Source organism: Vulpes vulpes, chromosome 10 (genome assembly GCF_048418805.1).
Source record: "Vulpes vulpes isolate BD-2025 chromosome 10, VulVul3, whole genome shotgun sequence".
Lineage (NCBI taxonomy): Eukaryota > Metazoa > Chordata > Mammalia > Carnivora > Canidae > Vulpes > Vulpes vulpes.
Genome location: NC_132789.1, coordinates 79,791,609 through 79,819,305, shown reverse-complemented (window position 1 = coordinate 79,819,305; position 27,697 = coordinate 79,791,609). Strand labels below are relative to the sequence as shown.

Here is a 27,697-nt window from a genome sequence, read left to right as displayed (position 1 = left end):
AACAAGGGGCCAGGGGAGCCTCAGGGATGTGGCAGGGTCTGGTGGTCGCAGCCAGAAGCAGACCTCAGAGCTATCAGCACCCCCGCTGCCCTCCAGCCCCAGCGGATCACCTCTACCGCAGGTACCTTCTATTGTCTTAGCAACTGATGGTCTCCGTCCCTTTCTGGGAACCGTGTTTGGCCCTGTGAACTTCCTGGCTCAGGGCCTTTCAAAATTATTTCCCTGCTTGACTTAGGAGAGGTGAAGCTTCTCATAAAGCTCAACATTCATGAAAGGTTTGCATCACCTGGCCATTCCCTGAGCAGGGATTTGAGAAGCCTCCTGGACACGGAGTACAGTCAGGCCCGTAGAAGCCTTGGCAGCACCTGGGGATCTGGGAGACAGAAGGCGAGATGCGCTGAGGGCTGAGCAGCGTGCCAAGTCCCCAGAGGAAACAGACTTTATTTTCCACTATTGTAAGGAACAGGGTCAGGCCCCAGCCAGCCTTCTAGTGTGGATGGCGATGTGGCTGCTGCCCTGCAATCTGCTCACCCCCCGCCACTGCCCTGTGTACTGAGGCCCCACCCCTGCCCCCATATACTGAGGCCTGATACTCCCCCCTGTACTGAGGCCTGATCCCCTCGCCGTGTACTGAGGCCACCCTGCTCCCCCGTGTACTGATGCCCAACCCCCCTGGTGTCCTGAGGCCCCAACCCCTGTGTACAGAGGCCCCCCCCATGTACTGAGGCCCTGCTCCCACCCCCCTATGTACTGAGGCCTCAACACCACCACCCCCAGCGCCCCGTCCCCACCCCCCCACCCCCCCCCCCCGCCCCATGTACTGAGGTTTGACTGCAGGCACCAGCTGGACCCTAGTGCCCAAGTGCCTAAGAATGTGGCGGGAAGGCCTGTGCCCCAGGGCCCATCTTCTGTGTAGTCGGGGCAGACAATCTCCAAATAAAGGGAACTGAAAGTGTTGGGAAGACAAAAATATGGTAATGACATGGTGGCAGGTGGAGGCAAAAGCAGGGGAAGCCTGGGGAGGCCAGGATCCAGTGGCGACAGATGGCGTGGGCGATAAACACCTGAAAGAGGAATCTGTCCTGGGAAACCTGGAGGAGAACTGTGGGGAGGGAGTGGCAAGTGTGCGCTCTGAGACCACGATGGGGGGCAGACCCTGGTTACGGGTTGGATGCACGGCCTCGGCCTTCTGTGGGGAGAGCGTCTAGAGTATGCGCTCCATGTCGAGGACAGTAGGAACCACGGGGATCAGAAGAGGGTAAGGGGGTGGGGCTGGCGTGGGCCCGGAGAGTGCACCCTGCCGTGCCCTGTGGGAAGCCTAGGCCAAGGCCCTACAGCGTCTCTGACATCGTGGACGCTGAGACCCAGAGTGTGGTCCTGGGGCCGCGCCCTCCTGCTGACCTCACCTGCACTGTGGTGTTGCAGTATCGGGCACAGCCCGTCTTCAGGCTCCTTACTCTGCTGGTGTAGACACATCTGTGTGTGAAAAGCGCCTGGAAGAAAGCCAATGGGAAAAACGCAGAGTCTGTATCTGGGGTCCTCTGGCCACGGCTGGGCTTACACATGAGCCGGAAGGCGCCCCAGCACACATGTGGCTCCCCGTCACCATTTGGTCACCTCCTTAGGCCCCTGTTTCCTTGCTAGTAGAGCTCAGGCTGCAGTTCGTGCAAGTTAAGACCCGTTATCTTGACCTCCCCTCTTGTGCCCTGGCAGCTACTGCGGGCTGCTCTGGGCACACTGTCCTGCTCGTCCTGCGTGAGGCTCAGTCTCCCCTCCTGGTTAGCAGCCATCGCTGTGCTCCTACGCAGAGATGACGGAGCCAGTACAGAGCCTGCTCTGGTTTATAGAAAGATCTACCAAACCAATTAGTGATGGTCTGAGTCCTTCTCTTAGGAGGGGTGTGTGTGTGTGTGTGTGGGGGGGGCAGATCTAAATGTAGCCTCCCATTCTCTGACCCAGGTGGTCACACCCACCTAGAGTTGCCTTTATCAACAACTCACTGGAGGCTGCCACAGTGCACACATGAAGCCACCAATCCTCAACCTCGCGTGGGTGCTTTTTAGCCCCCCTTTGGGGGTAAGGGAACCGTGGCCTCAGCAGGTAAAACATTGCTCCTAAAGGCACCGCTAGCTGGGGGCAGGCCCAGAGGCCGCTGCACCTCATCCTGACCCAAGGGTAGCACACACCACTCTGCCAAATGGGACAACAGTGCTGGTCCTGGGCTCATGGTTTGTGTTGGGTAAACGTGGACATGGAGACACCCCTGCACATGAGGCGCTTGTTCAGGGAGGAGCGTTGAGGACTTCCTAAAATCAGAGCTATGTGAGGGAGTCCTGCGGAAGGACCATGCAGTCCGCCTGTCGGATCGCAGGATAACAGCGAGTGTAGGCGGGGGAGCCTGTGAAGAGTGGTTTCGGAGCCATTCTTGCTCTAACCCAGACACCTAACACCACCGTCTTTCCGCCCTTCTCTTCCTTATGTGGGCCGCAGCGATGCGCGATTGTGGCTCTGCCGGGTATTGGCTGTGCGAGCTCGGGTACCATGTTTAGTTTCCTGATGTCCACTCCCAGGTCACATGGTGGTCGGGACAGTGGCATAGCTACCCCGTAGTTTGCTGCATGAAGCATCTGGAACAATGCCTGGCACGCAGCGATCCGCCCGACGCCAGCCAACGTAGTTTCCTCTGGCCTCCCTGTCCGTGCCTCTGGTGGACGGCATCCCATGGGGCTCGGGGTAGGGGCTTCACCGAGCAAACAATGGCCTGCACACCTGCGCCTATTCCATGTGCATGTTTGGCTTCATTAAATGTTCCTCTGTAGGGTTGTGTTAACGGGCTCACCTCCTTCCTCAGTGACCTGTTGTAGTGTTGACACTTCTGGTGGGGATGCTCTTTGTTAGGACAAAATTACAGTCAGAGATTCCTTTCTTCCCCTTTTTTGGTGCATAAAGGGAAATTTATTAAAGTGGATTGACCCACTGGTGGAACGAGCTGCTGCCTGTAGGCAGACATTTCTATCACCAGTGTTACCCTGGAGTGTCTTTCTTTTCCCGCAAGTAGAGTACTTGGCATGTGGATTGTGGACTATTCTAGAACTATCCGTTTTCCTCTCTAGATGAGAGTTTCTTGACACAAAACCAAACCAAGACTGTATTTCACTCCTCTCCATGCCCTGGGAACCAGCTTTCAATGGACATGTGCGGGATCCAGTCACACTGAGGGAGGATGGAGGGTCCCCATGTCATGCCCTTGATGGTCCTGGGCCTTCCGACTAGGAAGCGGCTTGGGAAGAGCAGACAGGAATAAGAAGGGCAGGATGGGCCAGACCATAGGCCATGTAGGCAGGAGGGTTATTTTGAGCTTAGGGCACTTGAGGAACAGCAGATACGACACAGACACCCTGACTCCCTCCTCCCCTTTCTCCCTGGAAACAGGAGTGAAACCTCCCCTGTCAGTCCTTCCCTGTTCATCTTCCACAAGAGCCGGTTGCTCCCCAGGGGCAGGATGCAGGTACAGAGAAGCTGCACAACTGGACCGTGTTGATGACCCTGAACTTCCTTGGGCCTCCGTGCATGACGGCCTCTTTACATACCGACCACATGCCCATGCGGGCTGTGCCATTGCTTGGGGTCCTTGTTTCTTGGGAGTCTATCCCAAGTACGGGGGGATCCGTGAGTATCCTCTGGGTAATCTGCCTACTGATCTTTAACTTCCAGGCCCAGCTGGACCTTATGCTGAGGGCAAAGCTCTGAGTCTCCTACACATGTAGGAGGGTGGGGAGAGGAGGGGGGACACTTCCTCAGGAGCCATGTCCCGGGGTACAACATGGGGCGTTAGGGTACAGCTCTTGGGATTCTTACTCTTACTTACAGACCAGGAAATTAGTGCAAAGGGGCTAAGCATGTATATGTGGGGTCATGAGCAGGATTCAGACACAGCTGTCTACACTCTCCATACAGAAGGCCCTCGCCCCTCCCCCTCCAGGACACTCTCCCCCCTTCCCCCTCCAGGACGCTCCCTTCCCTCTCCGCTACAGGACACACTCTCCCCTCCTCTCTACAGGATGCTCCTGATCCTCCCTGTACAGTGGGCTAAAGTCTAATCTGAAGTTATCCCATTTGGAATTAATATCTTAAGAAGAAATTTAGATAAGATGAGAAACAATAGCAGTGGGGTGCTCGGGTGACAGGTGGTTTCCCGAGACTGTTCTACTCACTGTGGGCTCAGCGTTAGCAGGACATTTGCTCCAGTACACCAGGGAGCAGCTCACACAGGTGCCCTGGAGGGAAAGACAAGGATCAGTGCAGGCCTCTCTCTGGGAGGGAATGGGGATTCCCTATCTGGTCCCATGTGTCCTTCTTGCCAAGGGGTTGGAGCCCCCTCATGGGACCCTCCTGGTGTCTCTGTGCTCTCCCTACTGATGCCTTCACAGGGAGAAGGAGGAAAGCTGGGGTGATTGTTGGAGGGTCTGGGAGCCTTAAGTGAGCTTGCTCACAGCAGCCCTCCTCTGCCACCACCCTCCGTCAGATTGCCTGCCGGCCTGAGGTTTCTGACAATTTGTCATGTAGAGGCACCTGGCCCTGAGGAAGCATCGTGGTCATCTGCCTGTGCTGGAGAGGAAGCGTTAGCCTTGGTCACGCACTTGCACCCTGTTCTCCAGTTAGCTCAGCAGCAGTACAGCAGCATTGAATCTCTGCCTTCCAGCCACCCCCCCAGACTATTGTTTCATTTGAATTCAGGAGCAAGAAGGGGGGGTGAATGCCTCCAAACTCTCCAGATTGATTTTCTGACCTTCCCTGTTTGGGCTCTGTGCTCCAGCAGGTAGACCTCGAAGAATGCTTGCTCAGCCTCCCCTGCCAGCATCTTGTTGTTCTTGCCAACGCGAGATGCCAGCAGGATCCTGGTGGGCAGGAGGAGGGAAGATCCAGGTATTTCTTCCCCACATCTCCGTGTGGGCACTGCCACTGTAGCTCCTGACGGGGGGCACTGCTTCCATTCTTCCAGCTCTCATGGGCTTCCGGTATGTCCTACCCCTCCCTCCTCACCTCTCTGGTCCCAGCGGGCAAAGGGAGTTCCCGCCATCGCTTCTCCTTGGATGCCCCAGCATAACTGATTTGTCTTCTTAGCCCTGCCCACCCCACTGTAGTAGCATCTTCTTTAAAATATCTTCATTTGAACCATGAGGGTAACCTCTGTTTCCTGCAGGGACCCTAACTTGTACAACAGATTATTAATGAAATCTCTAAAATCCAAACATACAAAACTAAAGGCAGATATGGGTTCAGGCTGGTAAAAACTGAGACTTTTAGACAATGCCAGCTGCTCCCACTTTGTGCTGGCCCCAGGTACTTTGCAGAGAATGCATTTGTACCTTTAAAAGACCCAACAAAACCATCCTAAGTCATGCAGAGCAGATAGATTTAACTTTAAGCCCAGAGAAAATAGTAAAAGACGACTCTGTCCTAAGGCAGGTGTTGTTGGGATGCTTTTTTCTCTAATAAAGCAAATATCTTTTGGGTTGCAGCTCAAACCCACTTCTTGATTCTTTTCTTTGGGAATCTGGAGAACCAGCTTTGAGCAACCTGGAACAGACCAACTGTGCAACAAGTCAGGCAGTTAGGGCTGCCCTTGTCCCTCCACAGACTTCCGTGCTTGACCTTGAGGGGTGCCTGTGTGGGGTGGGGAAGCTCTAAAGTCAAGAGACCCTGTTTTCCAAAACCTTTCACCTTTGGAATGGGAGATGGGACTATTCTCCTCTGGCCTGTGCTGAACTTCACCCCAGCCCATGCCACTTGACATACCTGCCAGAACTTGTTTTTTCAAAGAATGAACCAAACAGAAATCAGTGCCAGGGACTGGCTGGGAAAGTGACCGAATTTCTGCCTCTCTTAAAAAGGGGTGCTCAGAATTGAATCACATCCTCCAGATGATATACAACTGGCATGGAGGACGTACGGGCCCAATATCCTAAAGCATCAGAGGAACTGGCCACAATCCCGTGCCAGGTGCTCAACTCCCTATTTCCAGCCTTCACAGTAAGAGGTGAGAGGAGGGATCAATATCAAATGATCCCTATCAAATGAGGCCGTTATTCCTTGTTCAGTGCCCATATTCCAAGGATATTTTGATAACGATCATTGAAGTATTATTGAAGTGTCCTGAAAAGAAAGACCCAGGCCTGTTCCTGCGGCAACTTTGGTGGTATGGTTTCCATGGGAACCGAAGGATCACATGTCCACTGGTGCTGGAACTCGGGGTGCTTTGAATAAAACCAGCTCGGCCAAGTATGTTGCTATGGGAACGGGAAAGGCCATGAGAAGGTACCCAAGCTCAGAGGCAAACAGGAAGTTTGCTTTTTGAAAAGAAATACAGAATGACGGTTGATTGGTGAGGCCAGAGCACCCACCTGCGAAGAAAGCCTATTGTAAGTTTCTGGGAGCATAGCTGTGGGCTTGGGGTGGGCTGGCCCAGGTGATATGCTACCCTTGCGCTGTAGCGGAGTGCAGTAGCATGCCCCTCCGAGTTCCCGTTCCCTTGATTAAGTCTTTGCCAGTGTAACTCATTAAGGTGAGGCCGTGCTAGGGTAGGTGGGTTCTTAGTCTAATGACTGGTGTCTGCGAAGAAGTGAGAGGGCCACACAATGACCCACATGGGGAGGGAAGCCATGTGACACAGGCAGAGATCGGAATGATGCAGTTAGGAGCCAGGACGGTCCCAGCATCAGAGGCTGGGATTGGGGAGGAAGGAAACCTCCCAGCACCGTCAGAGGGAGCCCGGCCAGCTCCGGCCTTGATCTCAGGCCGCTGCCTCCAGAACCTTGGGGGAATACATTTCTGTTGCTTGAAGCCTCTTAGTTTGTGGGGATCTGTTTGGGCAGCTCCAAGGAGCCAGCAGAACCGGGGAGGGGGGTGGATCATCATGGAACATTCCTCCCAGGAACCTCATGCATATTTTTCAAGGTAGTACCTCAGGCCCCTGGCCTCGCCCCTTGGTGGAGACAGGAGCTGCTTGGTGCGAGGCTCCCATGGTGTAACTCTGCTCTCCAGGTCCCTCAGAACCGAGAGAGGAGGAGTATGGCCTGCCCCGGGGCCCCCTCCTTGTGTTCCCGGTTTCCTTACCAGCTTCATCTCTCTCTTGCTTTCGTCACATCGGTGGGGCAGAATGGGCATGATGGAGGGAGGAACGAGGACACCGCTCAGGGTGTAGATGCGGCCGTTTTGGGCAATGACCTCGGTGTCTTCCACGGCCACATCATTCGCCAGGATCTGGCCCTGGGAGGAAGCAGTGACATCCTTTGCCCCAGCCTGCAGGACAGCAGCCATCCCAGGCCCCTCCGAGCACTGGCCACCCCTCAGACTGTTGCTCTGAGAAGGGCCTGGCTGATATGGAAAGATGGACTTTTTTTTTTTTTAAAGATTGATTGATTGATTGATTGATGATTGATTTGAGGGGGTGGGTGTTGTGGAGGATGGGGGAAGGACGGAGGGAGAGAGAGAATCCCAAGCAGGCTCCAGGCTCAGCAGGGAGCATGACTCGGGGCTTGATCCCGTGACCCTGAGACCCTGACCTGAGCTGAGACCAAGAGTCGGAGGCTCGACTGATGGAGCCCGGCTGCCCCCAGGGAGAGACAGATCTTAAATGAGCCAGGGCCCAGATGCTTCTGCAGACACGGTGCTTGCAGGCTAACTGCCGGCTCCATGGGGATCCAGGAGCGCGGCCATGGGGTGCGTGTGGCCACACCTACCAACTGCGTGTTAGGCTCCACTTTCGGCCCTGGGGCTGCACCGACGGGGACCCCGGGAAGCCCTGCTCTGGCGGAGCGGCAGGACGTGACCGCCTGGCGATGAGTCCCACCCGCTTCCCTGCTCGCTTGTCCTGCGGCGCTGACCACGACCCGACCCGGTGGCTCCCGGGGGCTCGGGACGCCTTCCTCTAGCCCGTCCCATCCCAGATTCCCTGGGAGCTCCCTTCAGACGGCAGCTGCCGTCCCCACGGCCCTGGAGCCCGGGTCTGAGTCGGCGTCATTCTCTGCGTCAACGCCTCCAGCTGCCGACCAGCTTCTCCCGAGGGGCAGGGGCAGGGACGGGGGACGGATGCCCAGCACGTCACCTCGCTGCTCCATATCCCGCCCCTTATCTCTCATCAAGAGTAAATCCTCAGGCCCGTGTGGACCTGACTGCACTCCTCCTCTTCCCACTGCCCTGACTGCCCCTACTTGTCTTCCTTCACCCCCTCTGTTCAGGAGCCATGATCTGGCTGTTCCTCCACAGGCACACGCTTCTTTCTGTCTGTCCTTGCGCTCTCTCTCACTCTCTCTCTCTCTCTCTCTGGAATGCTCTTTCCCCCAGATATTCTTGCTGCTTGCCTGTGTTTTCATGTCCTTCAGGCCTTTGCTCAGCTGTTCTCTGCTCCACCTCCTCCACCACCTCCACCACCTCCACCTCCTCCACCTCCTCCACCTCCACCACCTCCTCCACCTCCACCACCTCCTCCACCACCTCCACCACCTCCACCTCCACCACCTCCTCCACCTCCACCACCTCCACCACCTCCACCTCCTCCACCTCCACCACCTCCTCCACCTCCACCACCTCCTCCACCTCCACCACCTCCTCCACCTCCTCCACCACCTCCACCACCTCCACCTCTTCCACCTCCACCACCTCCATCACCTCCTCCACCTCCTCCACCACCTCCACCGCCTTCTCCACCTCCACCACCTCCTCCACCTCCTCCACCTCCACCACCTCCACCACCACCTCCTCCACCTCCACCACCTCCTCTACCTCCACCACCTCCACCCCCTTACCACCACCTCCTCCACCTCCACCACCTCCTCTACCTCCACCCCCTTACCACCACCTCCTCCACCTCCACCACCTTCACCACCTCCTCCTCCACCACCTCCACCTTCACCACCACCACCACCTCCACCACCTTCACCAGTGGATTAACAGGAGACATAATCTGTGTCCTCGCAGCCTTGTGCTGGTGTTAGACCAGGGGATCAGCTGAATAAAGCCACCTTCACTGAGTCTCTTAATTGAGTCATGTTCCTTCCCACCACAGGGCCTCTGCACAGTCTCCCTGCTGCTTGGATCTTTCTTCTACTCATCTCTGCCCAGGTTGCCTGTACTCACCCTTTGAAGCTTGCCTAAAGCATTGCTTACCCCTGCCCCGAGGACCTCTAGACACCCAGACATGTGCAGCTTCCTCCTGTTGTAAACTCTCACCATAATTAAAATGACACTTCTTATAATCGTAACAAAATCATGAGCAGATCATTACTAAGCTGTTTAAAGTGTGTTTTCCTGGCTGCAGTGTAAGCCTGTCTTCCTCACTGCTTTATCCTTGGCATCTAGTTCTGGGTCTCACACGGGCACTTGGTCAGCAAATAAACACAGCAGTGAAGTGAAAAAAATAACAAATAAATGCAATGATCCTAAAGACACAAGCCTGTGAGTTAGGGTAGAGGTAGGCCGATAGCAACAAGCAGAGCAGAAACGCATGTGAGTTGTGACACCTACATTGCTTGTGGTGTTGAACTGGATGAACTGGTTGGCCAGGCTCCTAATGTGTGGGGCCAGAATGAGGGTCGCCACCTCAAGCTGCAAAGAGAAGAGAACAACACATTTTGAGCGAGGCATGAGCCCTGCTTTTGTGAAGGTCTCATTGGAAACAATAGTCCGGAAGTCCAGGAAATAAATAATGGGAGCCCTGGTTTCACCAGTTTTGTGGCTTCGAGGGTCCCCTTGATAATGGGCTCATTATTCCCCACCCAGCGTAGGCCCAGAGCTACAAGTAAAGAACCACTGTCACGTGTTTTCTGGCGCTGTAATAACAGAATGTGAGACTAGGTCAGATACGCGGACAACAGGGAAAATAGGGCAGGAGAGTGGGGCCAACCTGAGTAAGTGGGACAATGTGGTATCTGACGAGTTCCAGAAGCTTCCGGGATCCCTGCAAAACAATCAAAATACTTCTTTAGTCCCTGTAGGAAGTACTGCTCTCCCCTTTTGTGGGGACCCTCCTCTAGTTACTCTGGACACATAATCAATAAAAATAAATGACCCCTAGTGTCCTCACTGGGAGGGCAGGGTGAAAGGACCCCAACACCGAGGAGCCGAGCTTCACCCCATTCCTGTGCTGTGGCAGCAGCCACTCTGGAAGCACTCTGCGCACGTTTTATTTGATTTTCTTAAAAGCCTTGTGGGGGGAAGGACTGCTATCGACTCATTTTACGTGTGACAACGGCGAGTTTTAGCTACATGAGCTCACCAAGCTAACCTAGGGGACAAGCCTAAGATGTCCACCCTCAATTCCATCATCTCTTAGAAGGTCTGAAGCCACATTCTGGAATTGCTAAGGCAGCCTCAGCTTACGATCCCATTTCACTTCCTCCATAAGTGAATGTCCATGTGTCTGACCACATCCTGGTAATTTGGGAATGCCCCACCCTTCTAGGAACAGCTGGGCAGACACCTCCCCTCTGCACCTGCATGGTACATGGTCATTGCTCCTCCAAAGCCCTGCCCAGGGTCTCTCATGCCCCAGAAGTGTTTGCAGCAGGTGGAGGAAAAGGGGTCTTGAGACTCTTGGCAGGGGGAGCCATCCCCAAAGGGGTGGCCTGGGGGGGAGCCCGCAGAGGTGAGGGGCGCAGGGGACCTTTCTGTGGGGCACAGCAGCTGTAGGGTCTGCTGAGGTTGGCCTGCAGACTCCCTGTAGTCAGAGCCGGGGGCACAGGCTTCCTGACACTGGAGTTCTGCTTCTTAAGTGGCACACTGGTGGACACACGGGTGAGGCTGGGAGGAGGATCACAGGATTGCAGGAGCCTCCCCAAGGCTGACTACCCCAGGGGCAAGCTCCAGCAGCCAGCGGCCCTGTGGAGAACAGGCCCTGCGCACTGGGTCTAGGTCCCCAGGCCGTGAAGTGACCACACGTCCTGGCTCGTCTGTGGCCACCCTGCTTTCTGCCCTGTATGTTGGCAACTGCATTCCCTCTGGGTGATGCATTGTGTGGTCCCCACAACTACCAGCCCACAGCACTGTGAACCGGGCAGGGTTAGCAGTAAGAATGTTGACATGGGACCCTGGGGACCAGCCCTGGATGTGACACTTCCTGCAGCCCTAGCTCTGTTCCTGGGTGTCTGGCTCTTGTCTTCCCCTTGCAGCTGCTTCACGGTTCCCACATGTGAGCACTCGCTGGCAGAGGCAGTGCTACTACAAGTTTGGATGTTCAGTGGTGGAAGGGGTGAGAAAAAGTGGGGACTTATGGGTGATGCCAGCCCAAAGGGACTGCACACCCTCGGAAGGCAGGGGCCAGATCTGCCTGGTGTATGAATGGGCTGCCAGGCCATAAAGTGTGTGGCATATGCTGGGCCCCATGCAAACACTTGTGCCAATAAGTTAAAAGGGGGGAAGGGGTCCTAGGAAAAGCACTGAGCTTGACCTTGCGGTCCTGATTGGGCCTCTGTCACCCTGAGCATGCCACATGGCTCCCTCCAGGCCTTGGTTTCACCTGCAGAATAAAGAGTAGTGAGACCCCTTCTGATCCTCTGATTCTATAGGGAGGATGTTACCTACTGGATCATTCACTTCCAGAGCCCCAGAATTAATTGGCGTTGGATCCTTTTTTTACATGAAGCAGGAGAAAGAAAAGGGCCGAGGAGCTGCTGGGCATCATCCCTGCCTTCGTGTGTGCCTATTGCCTCATGTGGCCGTGGGCCACGAGGGCCATCATTCGGTTAGGAGTCAGTCCAGGTGGCTCAGCTAAACAGGATGCGTGTCCAGGAGCTGCTGTTTTTAGCAAAGCCTCTCTCTCATGAAGACATCTGCCCCCTCCCTGACGTTTTAGGTAAAAAAAAAAAACAAAAACAAAAAAACAAAAACCCAGCCCTTTGATGCCAGGTCATAGAGCTTTTCTACCACATTGCTCCTATGAGCCCGGACTCCACGGTGTCACCTCCCTTCATCTCATGAGCTGGTGGGGTCAGTCTCTCCTTCCCTTTGCTTTTGTTTCGCCTGGTTCGGTGACAAATCATTAACTGGGGCTGCTTATCAGTAGCTGCGGTCTCTGTGGGGGCAGGATAGTTCCTGGACTTTTTGCTTTAGTTCTCCCCGAAGCAAAAAGATATGCTGGGAAGGAAATGTGGCATTCTAAGATCAGACTCAGAAGCCGCTCCTCTAATGAAATCTATTTATTTTCCATTTCATCGGCAGAGCTGATGGGGCCCTTTCTGTCTCCTGCTGGATTTCATCCCTGAAATAAAGCTGAAGCATGCTATTCAAATGTCTGGAGAGACAAAGACCTTCCTAGAGGTTGAGAAGCTTTAACTCAACAGGCTCTGGACCTGAGAATAAAGCGGAAAAGATCATCCTATTCCTCACCTAGAAACCAATGTGGAAGGAGACTGTTGACTCAGAACCAGGAAACTTGCAGCATTTATAACCTTTGAGGGCAGAAGGATGCTGCCTCTGAGCAAGGAGATGGGGAGCCAGCGGCAGCGGCACATCGGTTCTCTGTGGAGCCAAGGGAGCCCCGAGCTCCGAGCTCCGCACGGGCCAGCTTCTGCTGTAGAAGTGCTCCCGCCCTAGGTCAGTGTCAGGCTGCAAGGCGCTCTCCCTGGAGGGGGCTGGGAAGACTACATAGTCTCCTCCCCACAGCCCAAGCAAGCTGCTCCAGCCACAGCTCCAAGGAGTTAGGAAGGAAGACAAAGACGAGAGCTTTCTGAGCAAAGGTGCTTGACAGAAAAACAGGGAGGTTGCTGTTTTTCTATTCGAATGAAAAGATTTTGCTTTAATTCTAGGTGTAGCTGGTTAGCTGTCTGAGAACGCCTTTAATATTATTTTTTAAAACCTGTATTAAAGTAGAAGCTATGGACTCAGTGAAGCCATATAATCTCTGGATTTTAATAATCTCCCAGGGGATTATTATTATTATTATTATTATTATTAGCTTTAAAATTCAGCATGAATTTGTGTTCCAAAGAGAGCTACACCAGTTCTTCTGCAATGTTTAGGTTTCAGAAAATGTGCATGTGAATCATACATAGTTTTACAACAGTGCTCTATCTTGAAGACACTGGGAAATCCAACAGTTCAAGCAGAAACCCATAGTGAATCCTTTCACTTGGTGGACATCCTTTCACTTGGTGCTTGCAATGTGAGAGATTACCTTCTGACTTATCTTTTGGATCCACACGTTTTTTAATCCAAAATTTTCTGAAAGCAAGATGTCCTTGTAAATTTTTTTTTTTAAATTTATGATAGTCACACACACACAGAGAGAGAGAGAGTCAGAGACACAGGCAGTGGGAGAAGCAGGCTCCATGCACCAGGAGCCCGACGTGGGATTCGATCCCGGGTCTCCAGGATCGCGCCCTGGGCCAAAGGCAGGTGCTAAACCACTGCGCCACCCAGGGATCCCAAGATGTCCTTGTAGATGCCGGAAAGTATTCTAGAGAGGTTTGTAGCCCTGTGCATCTCTAAGCCATACATGCAATGAGTCTCAGGGTTCCAGAAACAGTGTGGCCTGGGTCACCCGAGTTAAAAAGTTGGTACTTTCCCCAAATGTCTATTTCTAGATCTCATGGAGGTGCCATTAAATCAGAACGCTTGGGGAATGGTTTGTGAGCCACCTACATAAAAGGCTCCAAGGGCGATTTCTAAGTACACTGAAATTTAGGAATCTCTGCCCTAAAAGATCTGGGCCCCTCATTTTGTGCAATGAGCTGATCTACACGAGGTTGTGAGTAGTCTTGCCCCGTTGCCAGGATGGTGGCATGATTTTAGGGCACTGGAGGAAAGCTGTGGCCCTTCCTAGAATTCCATCACCTGACATTCTAATGAATGAAATTCCATAATTAGTCACTCTTCCCTTCAGCTTCAGGCTGTTATTTCTGGGAGAGGAAACACTTTAAATGGTGCCAGTCATTTACGCTCTTGTGTGAAGGAGAAAAATCTCCTTTCTAGACGAGAATGTGAAAGAATTGAAGTCTTACGGTAAATAGGGGTGGAGGGTTATTGTGAAGAGAGATGAATGCAATAGAAAGCAATGTCTGGGGCATCTAAAAATAACATTTATTTCTTTTTCTTTTTTTTAAAGAGGGTTCCATGTCTAACATGGAGCCCAACATGAGGCTTGAACTCACGACCCTGAGATCAAGACCTGTGCTGAGGTCAAGTCAGACACTTAACCCACTGAGCCACTCAGGTCCCCCCAAGATTTGTGCCTTTTACATTTAGCCTAGACCTGGCCCAGGATGGTTTAGTTTAGAATTCATCTTCTCAGTGGTTTTGGAGTAGGGAAATCAAAATATTGATTTTGCCACTGAGAAATACTAGAAGAGCCAGGAAAAATCAAACTGATCATGTAGAACTAGGGCAGCAAATAGATTTTATTTCCTGTGCTCAGTCTGACTGGCTACTTGGAACTCTGTCCAGGATATTGGAGCCACATCCATGGTTCCAGAGGACTGTGATTGATTAATGATGTCTGCCTCGGTTGCTAGAGGGTAGATGGTGATACATGAACATCTCTAGTTTGCAAAAAGTCTGTATGGGCATAGGCTGAGGCAGCAATGCTGACACGATGCCATCAGAGTACGTAGAATACCATACCTCTGGAGAAAGGAGGTAATCAAGGGTGCCATCCTTCATATTGTCCAAGGCTTCATTACTTGGAACAAAAATGGTGTATGGTGTGCCAGCCCCATCTTCTTCTAAGGCACGTCCCACATTGGTTTCCTGCATTTGAGAAATGAAAGTTTATATCTGCAACCTATCTCTGACAAATACTTCAAGTCATTCCTTGGCAAATATTTATCATTGACACCTCTGCTCATTATATAAAAGACTGGACATAAAACCATGTTCCAGAAGCTCATGAAAAGTACGTACCTCTAACAAAGACCTGAACTTGCTGTATTTTAGTTGCAGCATTGTCATTATGGTTTTCTAAAAATCACAAAAAGAAACAGGCAGTTTAGGAAATAGACACCCCAACATTAAAAGGTTTGTGACAGAGTTTATGGGTAAATGTGGATAGAAAAGAACCAAGTCAACCACAACACATTATAGAAATCTTCCTGTTGTTATTGAAAAAGTGGTTTAGATCTGTGTATTCTGTGGTAGCCTTTGGCCATCATCAAATGAGTCAAAAGAAATAAATTTCTATTGCAGCGAGGACTGCCCTCCCCCATAAAGCACAAGAGAGAACTTTTCACGACAAATAGATACTAGACTGAATCATCATATGTGGCCATGAAAGAGGTCATAAAATTGAGATCTTTCATGCACCTACTGTATGTTTTTCTTTCTGTTGGCAGAAGTACCAAGGATTCCACTGAAAACAGAAATTATCCTATTTTCCCCATGGTTAGGGTCCTAGAGCACAAGAAGGACAACCACATAGTGCTGGCATGCATTTTCTTCTTTGATATGACTCTCCCGGGAACAAAGAAAGATGGATTTGGGAAATGTCTCACCTCAGTGTTGCTCTCAAATGTGGGTGCCATCTGGTCCATGGCTCTGTCAAGGATGTGCAGGAGCCCATTGGAAGCAACTATGTCCCCCTGTATAATTTTTACCTTCTTTTTGCCTCCACAGAGTTTAAGCTTTATTTGATTGTCCTAAAAGACCAAGAAAAAATAAAATTCATGTGGTATCCTTGAAGGAGTACTGGATTAGAAGTCCTGAGTCCTTGGCTGTCATCTATTGGCTATATGGTCTTGGATAAATCACTTAATCTCAGATAGGAAAGTTGGCACTTGCTTGCTTGATTTCACAGGTCTCTCATTAAGATCAAATGAGATAATGTGTGAAACCACTGATGACTACCAGTGATTGCTAAATGTGAATAAGGAATCATAAGTCTCCCCCAATAGCCTGCAAGGGCAAAAAGGGCAAAACAATTCAATTTACTGTAAACTTATCACCTACTTTAGTGTGTTTTATAGCCAAGGCACAGAATAAAAAATTTTTGTTGTATAAATGACTGAAGCTAATTCCTTCTTCCTTTCATGTGGCTCTTACAAGCTATAGACAATAAATATGTATTGAATGAGTGAATGAATGGGTGAATGAATGAATGAATGAAAGAATGTCCTTGTGGGAAAAGAAGCTACATTTTCATCCATCTATCTAGATATCTCTGTCCATCATCCATCCATCCATCTGTCCACCGTCCATCCATCCATCCATCCATCCACCCATCCGTCCATCCGTCCATCCACCCGTCCGTCCATCCATCCATCCTTACACACAGAGTACAACACACTGGTTAATGAATCAGGCAAGGAGATCTGCATTTGAATCTTGCCTCTGGCCCTTACTCATGATCTCTTGGTTTTCGCACTTGAAAAATCTCTTTTATGAGGTTGTTGCCAGTCTTATACAACATAAATGAAGGTTTACGTCAGTACTTTGCTTGGATTAAGTGCTCAATAACCTATCAACTGTTGATAGTTGGTGAAATACAACAATATAGGTCATAACCCGCACATGCATGTTCTATTAATCACATCCTCTTTCGCTCAGTAAAGTGACAGGAAAAGTTATTTGTGAGAAGGGGGGAGGGTAGTTTTACATAAACAACAGAACAGGACTCATGGCATAGGGGAGAAGGAGTGCTAGGTTTGCAGAAGATGGATAAGCTCCAGCAACCTAAAACAAACATAATCCATTTCCTTTTATAAGAGGGATGCTGATCTGGCTTTGTGCCGGCGCTTCCAGGAAACACACTGCACAGCTTCTCCTTCCTGCTGACACCTGAATGATGTGCCCTTAAAGATGAATTCAAACCACAGCAAAGCCCAACATTTTATAACCCTGTCTCCACAATCCTCCTCTCCTGCCAGATCCCTCCTGGTGTTGCTCTCGGCTTCTTCCCTCATAGGGAAGTGCTTTGGCAAACAAGGAATATGGAAGGAAGTTCCTTGTAACCTCCACGGGGCCAAACACAGACAGAGATTCTGTGGGCACTGGCTCAGCTGACACTTCTTTTCTGGGAGTGAAAATCAGAGAGACCCTCACCTTATCGCCATTGAAGATTTCTCCTGACTTTCCAGTCAGGGTGTAGAAAGTGTCTGTGTTATTCATACGCTCGGTGCTCATCTGCCCAGCAATTATGTGGAGTTTCACAAAGTACTGAGCAGCCTCCTTATCCACCAAGAGATCTTCTACCTAAGGAAAAAGAGCCAGTTCTCTCAGTCTCCATTGGTGCTTAAAGGACAAAGTGAGGCTGTGGGGCATGCACTGGCCACTCAGAGACATCAATGCCAGGGTACCCTAATTCGGGCTTGGGCTTTCTCAGACACAGGTGACTTTGGGGGCAGTGCCATCTGGAGAGTGGGAGGTGGTGTTCCGTGTCCTCCCAGACCACCAGGAGTAAGGAAGGTGTAGGCACTCAGGAATCATCTTGAGCCCACAGAGCAGATGGGAAAGAAACAAGAAGTTATGTGAAAAGAAAGTGCAAACTCAGGGTTGCAGAAGGGGAGGTGGGTGGGGGGACGGGGTAACTGGGTGACTGACTGGCACTGAGGAGGGCACGTGATGGGATGAGCCCTGGCTGTTAGATGCAGCTGATCAATTATTGAAAGCTACATCTGAAACTAATGTACTGTATGTTGGCTAATTGAATTTAAATTTAAAAAAGAAAGTGCAATCTAGATCCATAGAGCTTTTGAACAGGAAAATTAGGATTTTTGAAATCCACTGGACCAACTCTACATTTTCTCAGTATTAAATTTTGTCAGCAATCATTCAACAGATACTTTTTATTAATTCTGTGTGGATAATCTATATATTAAACAAGAGACCACATGCAAAGTGCCTTGTGCAGAGACATTCCCTATTTGTAAGTTTTCTTCCCCAGTAGAAGGGACATGAGGCTACTTCTGAAGTTTAATGGCTGATTCATCTCAGATTGTCTGACAGTGGTGGATATTAGGGTGAGGGGTCTGGCACTTCCTGGGTTTTTATTCAATGCAGCAAAAAATTATCATCACAAAATATCTTGGATTAAGATAAACCACTTTTATGCACATCAGCATGTCCATTATCTCTGTTAAACCAAATGTAACAGCTGTATTGACACCGTCATGATAGGATGCCTCCTCCAGACATCATGGATTTCATTCCCACTGCATGATATTACTTCAGACAGCAGCTGCTCATGTAGAAGACCACAGTGTTCTCCTACTTTCCTCCACCACTGTCATCATTTGTGATGACTTTTTCTTAAGTAGGCACCACACCTAGCATGGAATCCAGCATGGAACCCAGTGTGGGACCAGAACTCGCAACTCTGAGATCAAGACCTAAGCCAAGATCATGAGTTGGACGCTTAACCAATGGAGCCACCCAGGGATTCCATCATTTATTATGATTTTAAAGGAATGAATATGTAGCTTATATGTTAGGTTAATTCTTCTTGCAGGAAGTAAGCAGTTTTACTTTATGCAAATTCTATTTATCACGTGATGATACTTAAGATCCCTCAATCGTTACCCTTGAAGGGGTCTTGATTGGAAGGGGACACTTGTGGGCCCTCTAGAAAGCTGGTAAGGGTCTTGCTGGACATGCAAGTACATGTCTTACAATCAGTGTACATGTGGTCAGGGTGTCATATTTTACTAAACATTTACTTACCCCCCCTCCCTCGCCCCAAATCACCATCCTTATCATCAGTAGATTTAATTTTGTTGTGGGTTTACCACTTTATTTTAAATACTTACATTAAATCCTTTCAGTCCCTTGTCTGTGGGCAAGAGCACAGTGAAGGGTCCCAGGTTAGTTAGCGGCCAGGCATAGGCTTTGTCTTGGGAAATAGAAATATGTAAAGAAGGAAAACACCAAGTGAGTCAGCGGCATATGAAGAGTAAATCAAGCAATGAGCTTATCTATTCTAACTGGTATGTGTGGCTCTTGTAACCCAGGAAGCTCCAAGAAAGCAAAAGGCATCATGATGCCACAGCCCCAGAGGTTCTACAGAACTATGGTTTGGCTTCAAGGAGACCCTGGGATGACACCTTCTGTGAGGGTCATGTGACAAAATCCTCAGACAATCCTGGCAGGTCCCTGACCCGTGCCTGACTTTCTGGGCTGTTTGTCATCACAGCGAGTGGAGACACCGGCCTGTTCCATCCAGGGCCAGCTCAGAAGAGCCTCATGCTTGATGTAATTCTCTGCTGTTGCCGCCGTGAAATGTTTAATAATTTTTGAACAAAGGACCCCATCTTGTCATTTTGCATGATGCCCTGCAAGTTACGTAGCGGGAGCTGTTTCCATCCTGCTGGAGAAGCTGGGACAGCAGGGTGGGCTCTGGGCTGTCACATAGCAGACAACGTGGACCAGCACTTCATAAGTGGGTGGAAGGTGATGGGGCTTTGTCCAGGGAAATGCTCGAGGGCATACTCTGCAAAGGACACTGTCACCCCTGCCTGCTGTCTTCTGATAGTTTGAGGCCTCAGAGGGAGGCTGTAAGAAGCCAGAAGCACGTCACAAGTACTTGACTCCCTGGAAGATGCCTGGGCAAGAGGAGGATACGTGTGCAGGCTGGGTGGGAAGACCTATGCCAACAAGGTGGCACTGATCTATCCTCTGTTTGTGCTCTTTCTGGGAAATCATTTTTTGATGACTGGTGAATTCTTGGTATTAGCATTTTAAGGCTTCTGTTGATTGGTCAAGTCTGTGTTTTACTTTCTGTTGATTGGCCAGATTTGTATCTTATTGAAAGTCTTGTCCAATGGGGCAATCAACTGTAATAGTTCATTCTCAAGGGGGTGTTAGGTAATGGCCCCTGGAGGGCATTTGGAAAAGATGAAGGCATTTTAGATTGTCACCCTGCCTGAGGGGCTGGTGTCACTGCAGACAATTAGTGGCTGGGGAGGGGGTGGGGCAACAATGCTAAACACCAGGAACATGTGAGAAGATCACACCACCTGTTCTCCAAATTCCCTGGCACCCACTGTGGACCATGGATACGGCCCCAGGTTTTAGTGACTCTCTGTTCCCTTATTACTGCCAACCTTGCTTCACATCTGGAGGACCCATAAGGTCCAGGGAAAGAGAATGGTCTCCATCCTCACATCAGTAGCTGCCCTATCACATTGTTACTGCAGACTTGTTCATCTCCAGTGACCCCAGGACCCTGTCCTCAGCATTCTGCCTACCACCTGTTGCACTGCTGGACCTCTTGGCACTACCTCCTTGTCTCCTTGGAAAGAGCTGCCTGTTTTTTCCCTCTGGCCTGCATGATGCCTCCCTAGGGGCCCAATTACAATAGATACCTCCCCTGTCCCTTTCTGAAGGATTGTGCCTTGCAGGTGCCTTGGCTGCAAGATGATTGCCCTTTACGTGTCAATCAACACCTGTAGCCACGTACCCAGGAGTGAGATGAAAGAGGTCAACCTTCCTTGCCATTTTCCTTTGGGTTCAGTGTTTAATTCCCTCAGTTGCTCCATGATGTTTCCGTAACAAGTTGAGCCATCACCCACGTAACCCTTCTGGCAAGTGCATCTACGGGGAAGGTGAAAACACAGTCTCAGGGGTTAGAGCCATTGAGTATTGAGAGCCTCCAGACCAACTCCCTGTTAGAGATCAGAGAAAGGGTGAGGGCTGTGCACATGTTTTTTTTTTTTTTTAAAGATTTTATTTATTTATTCAGAGAGATGCAGAGAGAGAGAGAGAGAGAGAGAGGCAGAGACACAGGCAGAGGGAGAAGCAGGCACTATGCAGAGAGCCTTGATCCAGGGTCTCCAGGATCACACCCCGGGCCGCAGGCGGCACTAAGCTGCTGCGCCACCGGGGCTGCCCTGTGCACGTTTATGCCCTGCGTTAGTGCTGAGATCTAGCGCAGAGCTTGGTTTAAGCAGGTGCCTGCTGAATGGTCGAAAGATAACTGGCACTCAAATTGCAATAAACACATAAACAATGAAGTTTACCACAGTTTTATACAACAGTTTCATAAAAGACTACGAGTCAAGGACAAAGTGTAAAGGTGTGCTAGCAGGCTGAGCCGGTACGCACTTAAGAGCCAGTGCTCGGCAGAGTCAGGTTGGAGCCCAGTCTGTCCCCGCGGGTCACACTGCACCTTGGCCTGTCTCAAACTGCGGTCGGCTATTAGCCAGCTTGCACAATCCCGAAAATTCAATCATCGGCTTCCCGGGCTCAGGAAGGGGCTGGCTCCAGGGCTGGCTCTGGACAGCCCCGCTACGTCACTGAGGTTTGCTGGCCACCGACTGAAGCCGGCAAGGTGCTTGGTGCTTAGGAAGGAGACGTTCATCAGGGTCCCGGGGTTAGTGAGGAACCTGACACAAGGCGGGGGGCCGTGGCAAGGTGAGAGGTGCAGGGAGGCCGCCGTTGTCCATCCCACAGGTGTGACTCACGTCGGGGAGAGGTTTCAGTCCTTCACACAACCCTCTGAGGGGTCTCTCCAGAAGGGAAATCTGGCACCCTGGAGCTTGAAACGACGTGGACTCTGTTCACCCATGGAAGAGGGTCTGGCCCATAAGACGCCTGGGGGACTTGCCTGTGTCTCCTTCCTGCTGCATGTTGCAAATTTCAGCAATCTCAAATTTTTAAGACTGTGATGTCTTTCTCAGGCCATGTGCCCTGCCGGCAATGTTCTCCTGGCCTCGCCTCATGGCTCAGGCATGATCTGCTCTAAGGAGTATCACTGGCTTCCTGACTCTCCCTGATCGGAGCAGCCAGGGGGCACCTCCTCCTCCACAGCCCTCTCTGCCTGAGGTGTATCTCCTCTGCTGGATGGGAAGCTCGCCTAGGACCTGCATCCCACTCACTCCTCATTATATCCAGCACTTGGGATGATGCATAATTGTCGAACTGCTTATTTGCCAAGTACCTACTTAATTCTAGGGAGCTTGCTAGGAAGGAGGCTACAAAGGTGATGATAACAGATGTCTGGCCCTGTTAGTATCTCACATGCTGAAGATGGGCCTGAAAACAAACAATTTTTAGCAACAAAATAAAGCCACTTGACTTCCTGAAGTCTCAGCTCCCTCATCTGTGAAATGGGTTTACTAACACCTTTAGGGTTGTCAACGGAGGAGATGATGCACCAAGGACAGCTGGCACAGTGACTGACATGTAGGAAGAGCTCCGTACTTGGTAGATGGTGATGACTATGACAATGATGGTGACAGTGTTGGTGAGATGGGAAAAATGGAGCCACCCATCCTGTGGAGGAGCCAGGATACAGCAGGGCAAGTCCCTAAACACAGCTGAGTTCCAGAGAAGGACCATGAGGGAAGGTTGAATAGGATGCTATGGGGCACGGAGGGGAAGTGAGCACTTGTGCCTGGAGAAATATGGGACAGGTTCTAGGAGAAAGGACCACTTAAAATAATTCTGGGACACATGTGAGTCTCCTGGTTGGATGGGTGATGGGCAGATTATTTACTGATTGAGACTCTGGAATTTTTATAGAGCAACCAGAGTGCCCGGGAGACACTTGAGAACGTCCAGAGATATTTTTGGTTGTCATAACTGAGATAAAAGTCCTGCTGGCATCCGACGGCTGGAGGCCAAGGATGCTTTGAGTGCCCTACAATGCACGGGGCATCCTCCACAACGACAGGTCCTTCAGACCCCAAATGTCGATAGAGTTGGAGGAACCACTAATGTGAAACAGTGGTTTCACTGTTACGTGTACTCAACATGGTCAAATAACAGTTTCCTACCCAAGCACCAGCTTCCTCCGCAGGTGCTGTACTCCAGGACGGTGAATTTGCGAAGCCCACAGGGAGACTGGTACTTCCTAGGGTGACACAATAGTCCTTGTGCCAAATTACAGGAATGTCATTTCAAGACAGCTGATAATAGCAAGAAGAAGCTTGAACAAACTGCCAAGTACGTTTCTCTCTAAAACTTCCCTAAGCTGTGGTGACGCCAATAGTCTGTTCTGCGTACAGTGGCTTGGCTGGTCTAGGAGTGGCAGGAGAATTGTTTTAACGGTCACAGCACCGAATGGAATGTGTGGGATATAAACACTTTTCATTGTTGTTTAAAATCTTAGTCCAGAATCTGAGATTTCACGAGATGGGGTGTCTGACTTCAATGCTTTCAGTGGCCGTGGCATGTTCCCTGCAATCAAGTTGCTTCTTTATTAGGAGCGAAGGCCTCTTGCTGTCTTGCAGCTCTGAAAATATCCATAAGCCACTGGCATTTTATAAGTTATGCAATGGAATTACTTACATGGAGTGTTGGCTGAGATCTAGAAATTATAGGGTGTCCCAAAGGACTGACTGGTTGCTTCCTTCCCTTGTTTGCTTGTTCATTTCAGTCCTTCACTGATTCATTTGTTCCTCCAAAGTGTCACTCATGTCATTGTTTTAATCAGTGACAGGAGCTGTTGCACTAAAGATGAGGAGGGCGGGACCCCCAAGGACCTTCCATCGCAACTGGGAATGGAGATCGGTGAGACTGATAGCCAGCCTCTGTTGATAGCTGCTATTCCAGTCACCTTTGCAGGGGCCTCACCTTGGTATCTTACCTAATACAACAACGCTATGAGGTAGGTTCCGTTATTAGCCACATTTTAGGTGGGCTAATGGGGGGGACAGAGGGACAAAGAGGTTAGGTATCTCACTCAAGATCACATAGCCTGTCGGTGGCAGTGCCTGTGCTCATCACCACTGTGCTGTGTACTCATCACAGTTCAGGGTGATCGAGGGCCAGGGAAGACATCCTAGAGATAGAGACACTTGAACTGAACAGTGAATGATCACTCGATCTTACCCCAAAGGCCAAGAAGTGATGAACAGTGAAGGATCAGCTAGCCTGGCTTAGGGGAGGTGAGGAGGGCAATGTCTCTGCAAGGGGACTAGCACGCACAAGTGTATGAAGCTGGGAACCTAATGGTGTGTTTCAAGAACAGTAGTTGGGTGGAACTCTAGCCAAAGGGGTGTCTGTGAGAGTGGTGGAATGGGATTGTTCATCCATACCCCCGCCAACAACCAGCTCTTAGCCATACTCTGGGGAGGATGGTACCAGAAAGAACTTGTGCGGGTCCTAGGAGCTGGTTTGGAAGCATGCACTCAGAGGTACCTGAGTGTGGTCTATAAGGGGGGCTCGGGCCCTAGGAGATCATGTCCCTTACTCCTTTGACCCCTTGCCCTGGTGGACCTAGTGTAGGGCTAGAAGAGGGCCCTTTAAAATTAGGTGCCCGGGGCAGGGCCGGAAGCTATTTATTTTTCTTAGTAATCATCAACATGGAGCTTATAGTCTAAAAGGATGCATGTATGTATCGGCTTCACTCTTCCCAGGGAGATATTCTAGGTCTCTAGCAGACTTGTTGGGCGAAGGAAAAGTTACTTGGCCTGTCCAAGTTCTCCCCAGTGATGAGCAAGAGGGCCCACGTTTAACCTTGTTCTTTATTGGGTGGACATCTATGACTAACACTGTGTGATTTTGAATATTCTGCTTAGAACCTTTGCCATACTGAAGAGGTATAAGCAGAATGAATCTTTATCCAAGGTAACTAAATTACCTGAACTAAGTTAGTGATATTAGACCCATATTTACTCAGTGTAATGTAGCCAGTCTTTAGCTCTGTCTTCTTTGTCGCCTTCCCAGACTGTCCATCTTTTGGGGGGAAGAGGGCCAAGGAGGTTCGTGAGTGATACGTCTCCTCCTAAAAATCCACTGGTGGCCCCACCAACGTTCTAAACACAAGCTTTAATGCCGCTTAAATTATTCTGATGTTCCTTCCAGTTTCATTTTTGATTTTATCCTTTCAAATACAAAGGAGGGCAAGTGTTTAAAGCACTGTACTCAGACTTTCTGAGAGGATGGTAAAAAGTCTGAGCTGTCCACGCATACGTGTGGGTGCCTACGTGTCTGCATGTATGACTGTGGTATGTTGGCGTGTGCGCTCACATGTGTGGAGTGCTGTCTACACGCCAGGTTCTGCTCAGAGGCTGGTGAACATATTCTCTGGAATCCTCATCACAGGCCTAGTGAAAAGTACAGTTCTCCTCTCATGAGAGTGGAAACACAACCCAGAGAGGTTAAGGCAAATGGCAGAGCTGGGACTTGACCCAGGTGTCTGACACCTGAGCTCTCTTGACTCTACCCACAGTGAGTACAGATCTACTTATTTGCCTGGATAAAACACAACAATCATGAAACCTATCTGGGCAGATCCACCCATTCAAGACTTGAGTATAAAAAGTATAAGCTTCGAAGAAGATAAAAAGGGGCTCTGCAGACACAGAAACCAGTTAGTAGTTACATAGGTCGATGTCTGCTATGGCTTTGAGGTCACAGCAGCAAAGAGTCCTTCACAGATGCCAATGGCAATGGGAACAGAAAGTGACACAGAGGTAGCACCTCTGTCTGGAAGTCAAATACTGGAGTTCTAGCTCCAGTCCACCCACTAATGAAAACATAGTATAGCTGCATAGTCGTTTCTAGAACATTCTCTCATATAATATTCACAACATAGTAAACACCACCGTGCTCACGTCATACATGGAGGAAACTGAGACCAGAGAGACAGTGTCACTTTCCCAAGGTGATTCACCTGGTAGCTGCCAGTACTGAGACTCAAACCTAGGTCTTTCACTTCCAAACGCCACCTTCTTACCACCTCACAAGCTGCTTTTGCCTCAGGAGTTTTCACACAAATATTTTTACTCTCGGTAAGTCCCTTCTCTTAAAACCTGGAGTCCAGGAAACAGCACTGCTGTTAGTTCACCTTCCCCAGTCTTGTTTGGCACCACCAGCAAGCAATATTTCATGAATGAGGAAGCAGGCATACATGTTCAAGGTCAAATGCCTGTCATCACAGCAGACAAGTGTTTTCCTGGCGACAGTGGTTTCCTTCACCCACGCTCTGACCACTTACCACCAAGTTATCAGGCCAGGTCCGTGTGTCAGCACATTCTAAGGATCATTATAAAGGAAACAATTGTTGAATGATTCAGTGATTAAAGAAAGATTTACTTGGTATCTACCATACTTCTTGCATGGTGCTAGGTGGGGGAGGAGGTGGAATCAAGACAGACACATTTCCTACCTTTCAGGGAACTTATAGCATTGACTGGCCACCACATGTTAAGACGGTGTGGAGCTGAACAGACTTACTTGGGTTGGCCCGGTGCGATGGTACTGCAGTTAGCATTCCTGTGACAGGGGTTATTAGACTCACAGACATCGGCCATGCTGCACCCCACTCCAGGTATGTAATTGCGGTAATGTTCCTTACACTCACAGTGAGACTTCAGGAGACCAGGAGAGAAAAACAAAGGGCTCTTATTAGTCATGGAGGCTGACATCCTTCTCTAATTCATTTGTATTTTGCCATAAAAACTGGCAGGTCCAAAGTGTGGGCTTAAATGAAAAATTTGTCTAAGTTTTCAGAATTGGGAGTCAGGTCTATATATTTTGCTCATTGAGAAATTACACCTTGGTTGTTAAGTTTACCTTTTTGGCTTTCTTGTTTCCTAATGCTGGGCCTTTCTGGTTCCATAATTCCTGGTTTTAGATTGTCTACCGGTGAGTGGAGACTGAGGTTCATATGGGAAATATTATTGCTTTAGAAGAGTGGTTTTCAGTTAGGAGTCTCAACCTAAGGTACATTGGCAATGTCTAGAGAAATTTCTGATTGTCACAACAGAGGGTGGAGGGTTTGTCACCAGAGGCTGGGGGTGCTGCTATATACCCTGCAATGCATGGGACAGCCCCCACCACAAAGGGTTATCCAGTCCCAAATGCTAGTAATTCCAAATTTGAGGAACTCTGCTCTGGAATATTGGGAATAATGAGTGCCTTGCATCTGTGCGAACGATGGGCTTCTAAGACTTAAAAATTTGCCTTGGATCCATTTTTGGAGACAAAGTTTATTTTTAATCTCACTCCCAACGTCCTGGGAACTTGGCTCAGAGTGTAATATGGCTTTTCCCATAAGGGTCCTCATTTTGAGGTTGGAGGCTCAGCTCCTTGCATTTCTTTCCAAACCCACCTCAGATATTGATAACAGAAATGGCGTGTGATATACATTTTTTTCCCTCAGAAGATAAGATTGGGCAGATTCTCTGTAGAGAACTCCATGAGCATTGCCATGGAGTGATTGGATTGTCGGGAACAAATGACTCTGCTGAGGTTGGGTACTGAAGCCCTTCCTTTCACCTGGGCAGCAATATCCTTCTATACAGATAGATTTCCTCCACTGAGCTTGATGTGCAGTTATGGACACAGTGGGCTTCTGTTAAATAGTTGATGGATGGATGAGGTATCAGTGAAAAGGCTTTTTCAACTGGATTCCTGAGAAAACTCTCTGGACCTGGCTGTTTTTTACTCATCAAGGTTATGATATGAGTTAGAGGGACAAGGTCTCACCCCAGAATATCCTCACTGCTCCCTACTCTCTGTTGGGGCTGCCCAACATTTTGTCAGTGCTCATCTCTTTGGGACAGAATATTTTTGGTTCCAAGAGTCCTCTATGACTTTGAAAAGATGAGAGAGAATGGAGGATTGCGGGTGAAAGTCAATGGCATATTCACCTAAGACTTGTTTAACAGTGAATTTGCTAATCTATTTTGTTTTTTTTTTTTTAAAGATTTTATTTATTTATTCATGAGAGACACACAGAGAGAGAGAGAGAGAGGCAAAGACACAGGCAGAGGGAGAAGCAGGATCCATGCCGGGAGCCTGACATGGGACTTGATCCCAGGGCTCC

At 49.8% G+C, this 27,697-nt stretch overlaps 1 protein-coding gene and 1 long non-coding RNA gene across 4 annotated transcripts in view; one reads left to right on the top strand and one right to left on the bottom strand.

Annotated features, from left to right (window-relative positions):
* The window catches only part of STAB2 (stabilin 2), a 139,524-nt gene that overhangs the window by 79,686 nt on the left and 32,141 nt on the right, over nucleotides 1-27,697 (bottom strand). For all 3 annotated transcript variants that reach the window (XM_072724744.1, XM_072724741.1, XM_072724743.1), the window contains exons 9-21: nucleotides 26,104-26,237; nucleotides 20,381-20,514; nucleotides 18,732-18,814; nucleotides 17,029-17,178; nucleotides 15,483-15,626; nucleotides 14,896-14,952; nucleotides 14,617-14,742; nucleotides 9,905-9,958; nucleotides 9,526-9,606; nucleotides 7,117-7,269; nucleotides 4,215-4,277; nucleotides 1,407-1,493; nucleotides 287-373 (exon numbers count right to left, since the gene is read on the bottom strand). In XM_072724744.1, the coding sequence (XP_072580845.1) occupies nucleotides 287-373; nucleotides 1,407-1,493; nucleotides 4,215-4,277; nucleotides 7,117-7,269; nucleotides 9,526-9,606; nucleotides 9,905-9,958; nucleotides 14,617-14,742; nucleotides 14,896-14,952; nucleotides 15,483-15,626; nucleotides 17,029-17,178; nucleotides 18,732-18,814; nucleotides 20,381-20,514; nucleotides 26,104-26,237 (1,353 nt within the window). The remainder of the gene's footprint in view (nucleotides 1-286; nucleotides 374-1,406; nucleotides 1,494-4,214; nucleotides 4,278-7,116; nucleotides 7,270-9,525; nucleotides 9,607-9,904; nucleotides 9,959-14,616; nucleotides 14,743-14,895; nucleotides 14,953-15,482; nucleotides 15,627-17,028; nucleotides 17,179-18,731; nucleotides 18,815-20,380; nucleotides 20,515-26,103; nucleotides 26,238-27,697) is intronic.
* Nucleotides 6,277-15,988, top strand: LOC140594237 (uncharacterized). The gene is made up of 2 exons (XR_011994962.1): nucleotides 6,277-6,422; nucleotides 12,217-15,988. It is a non-coding gene; the product is annotated as an uncharacterized lncRNA (long non-coding RNA).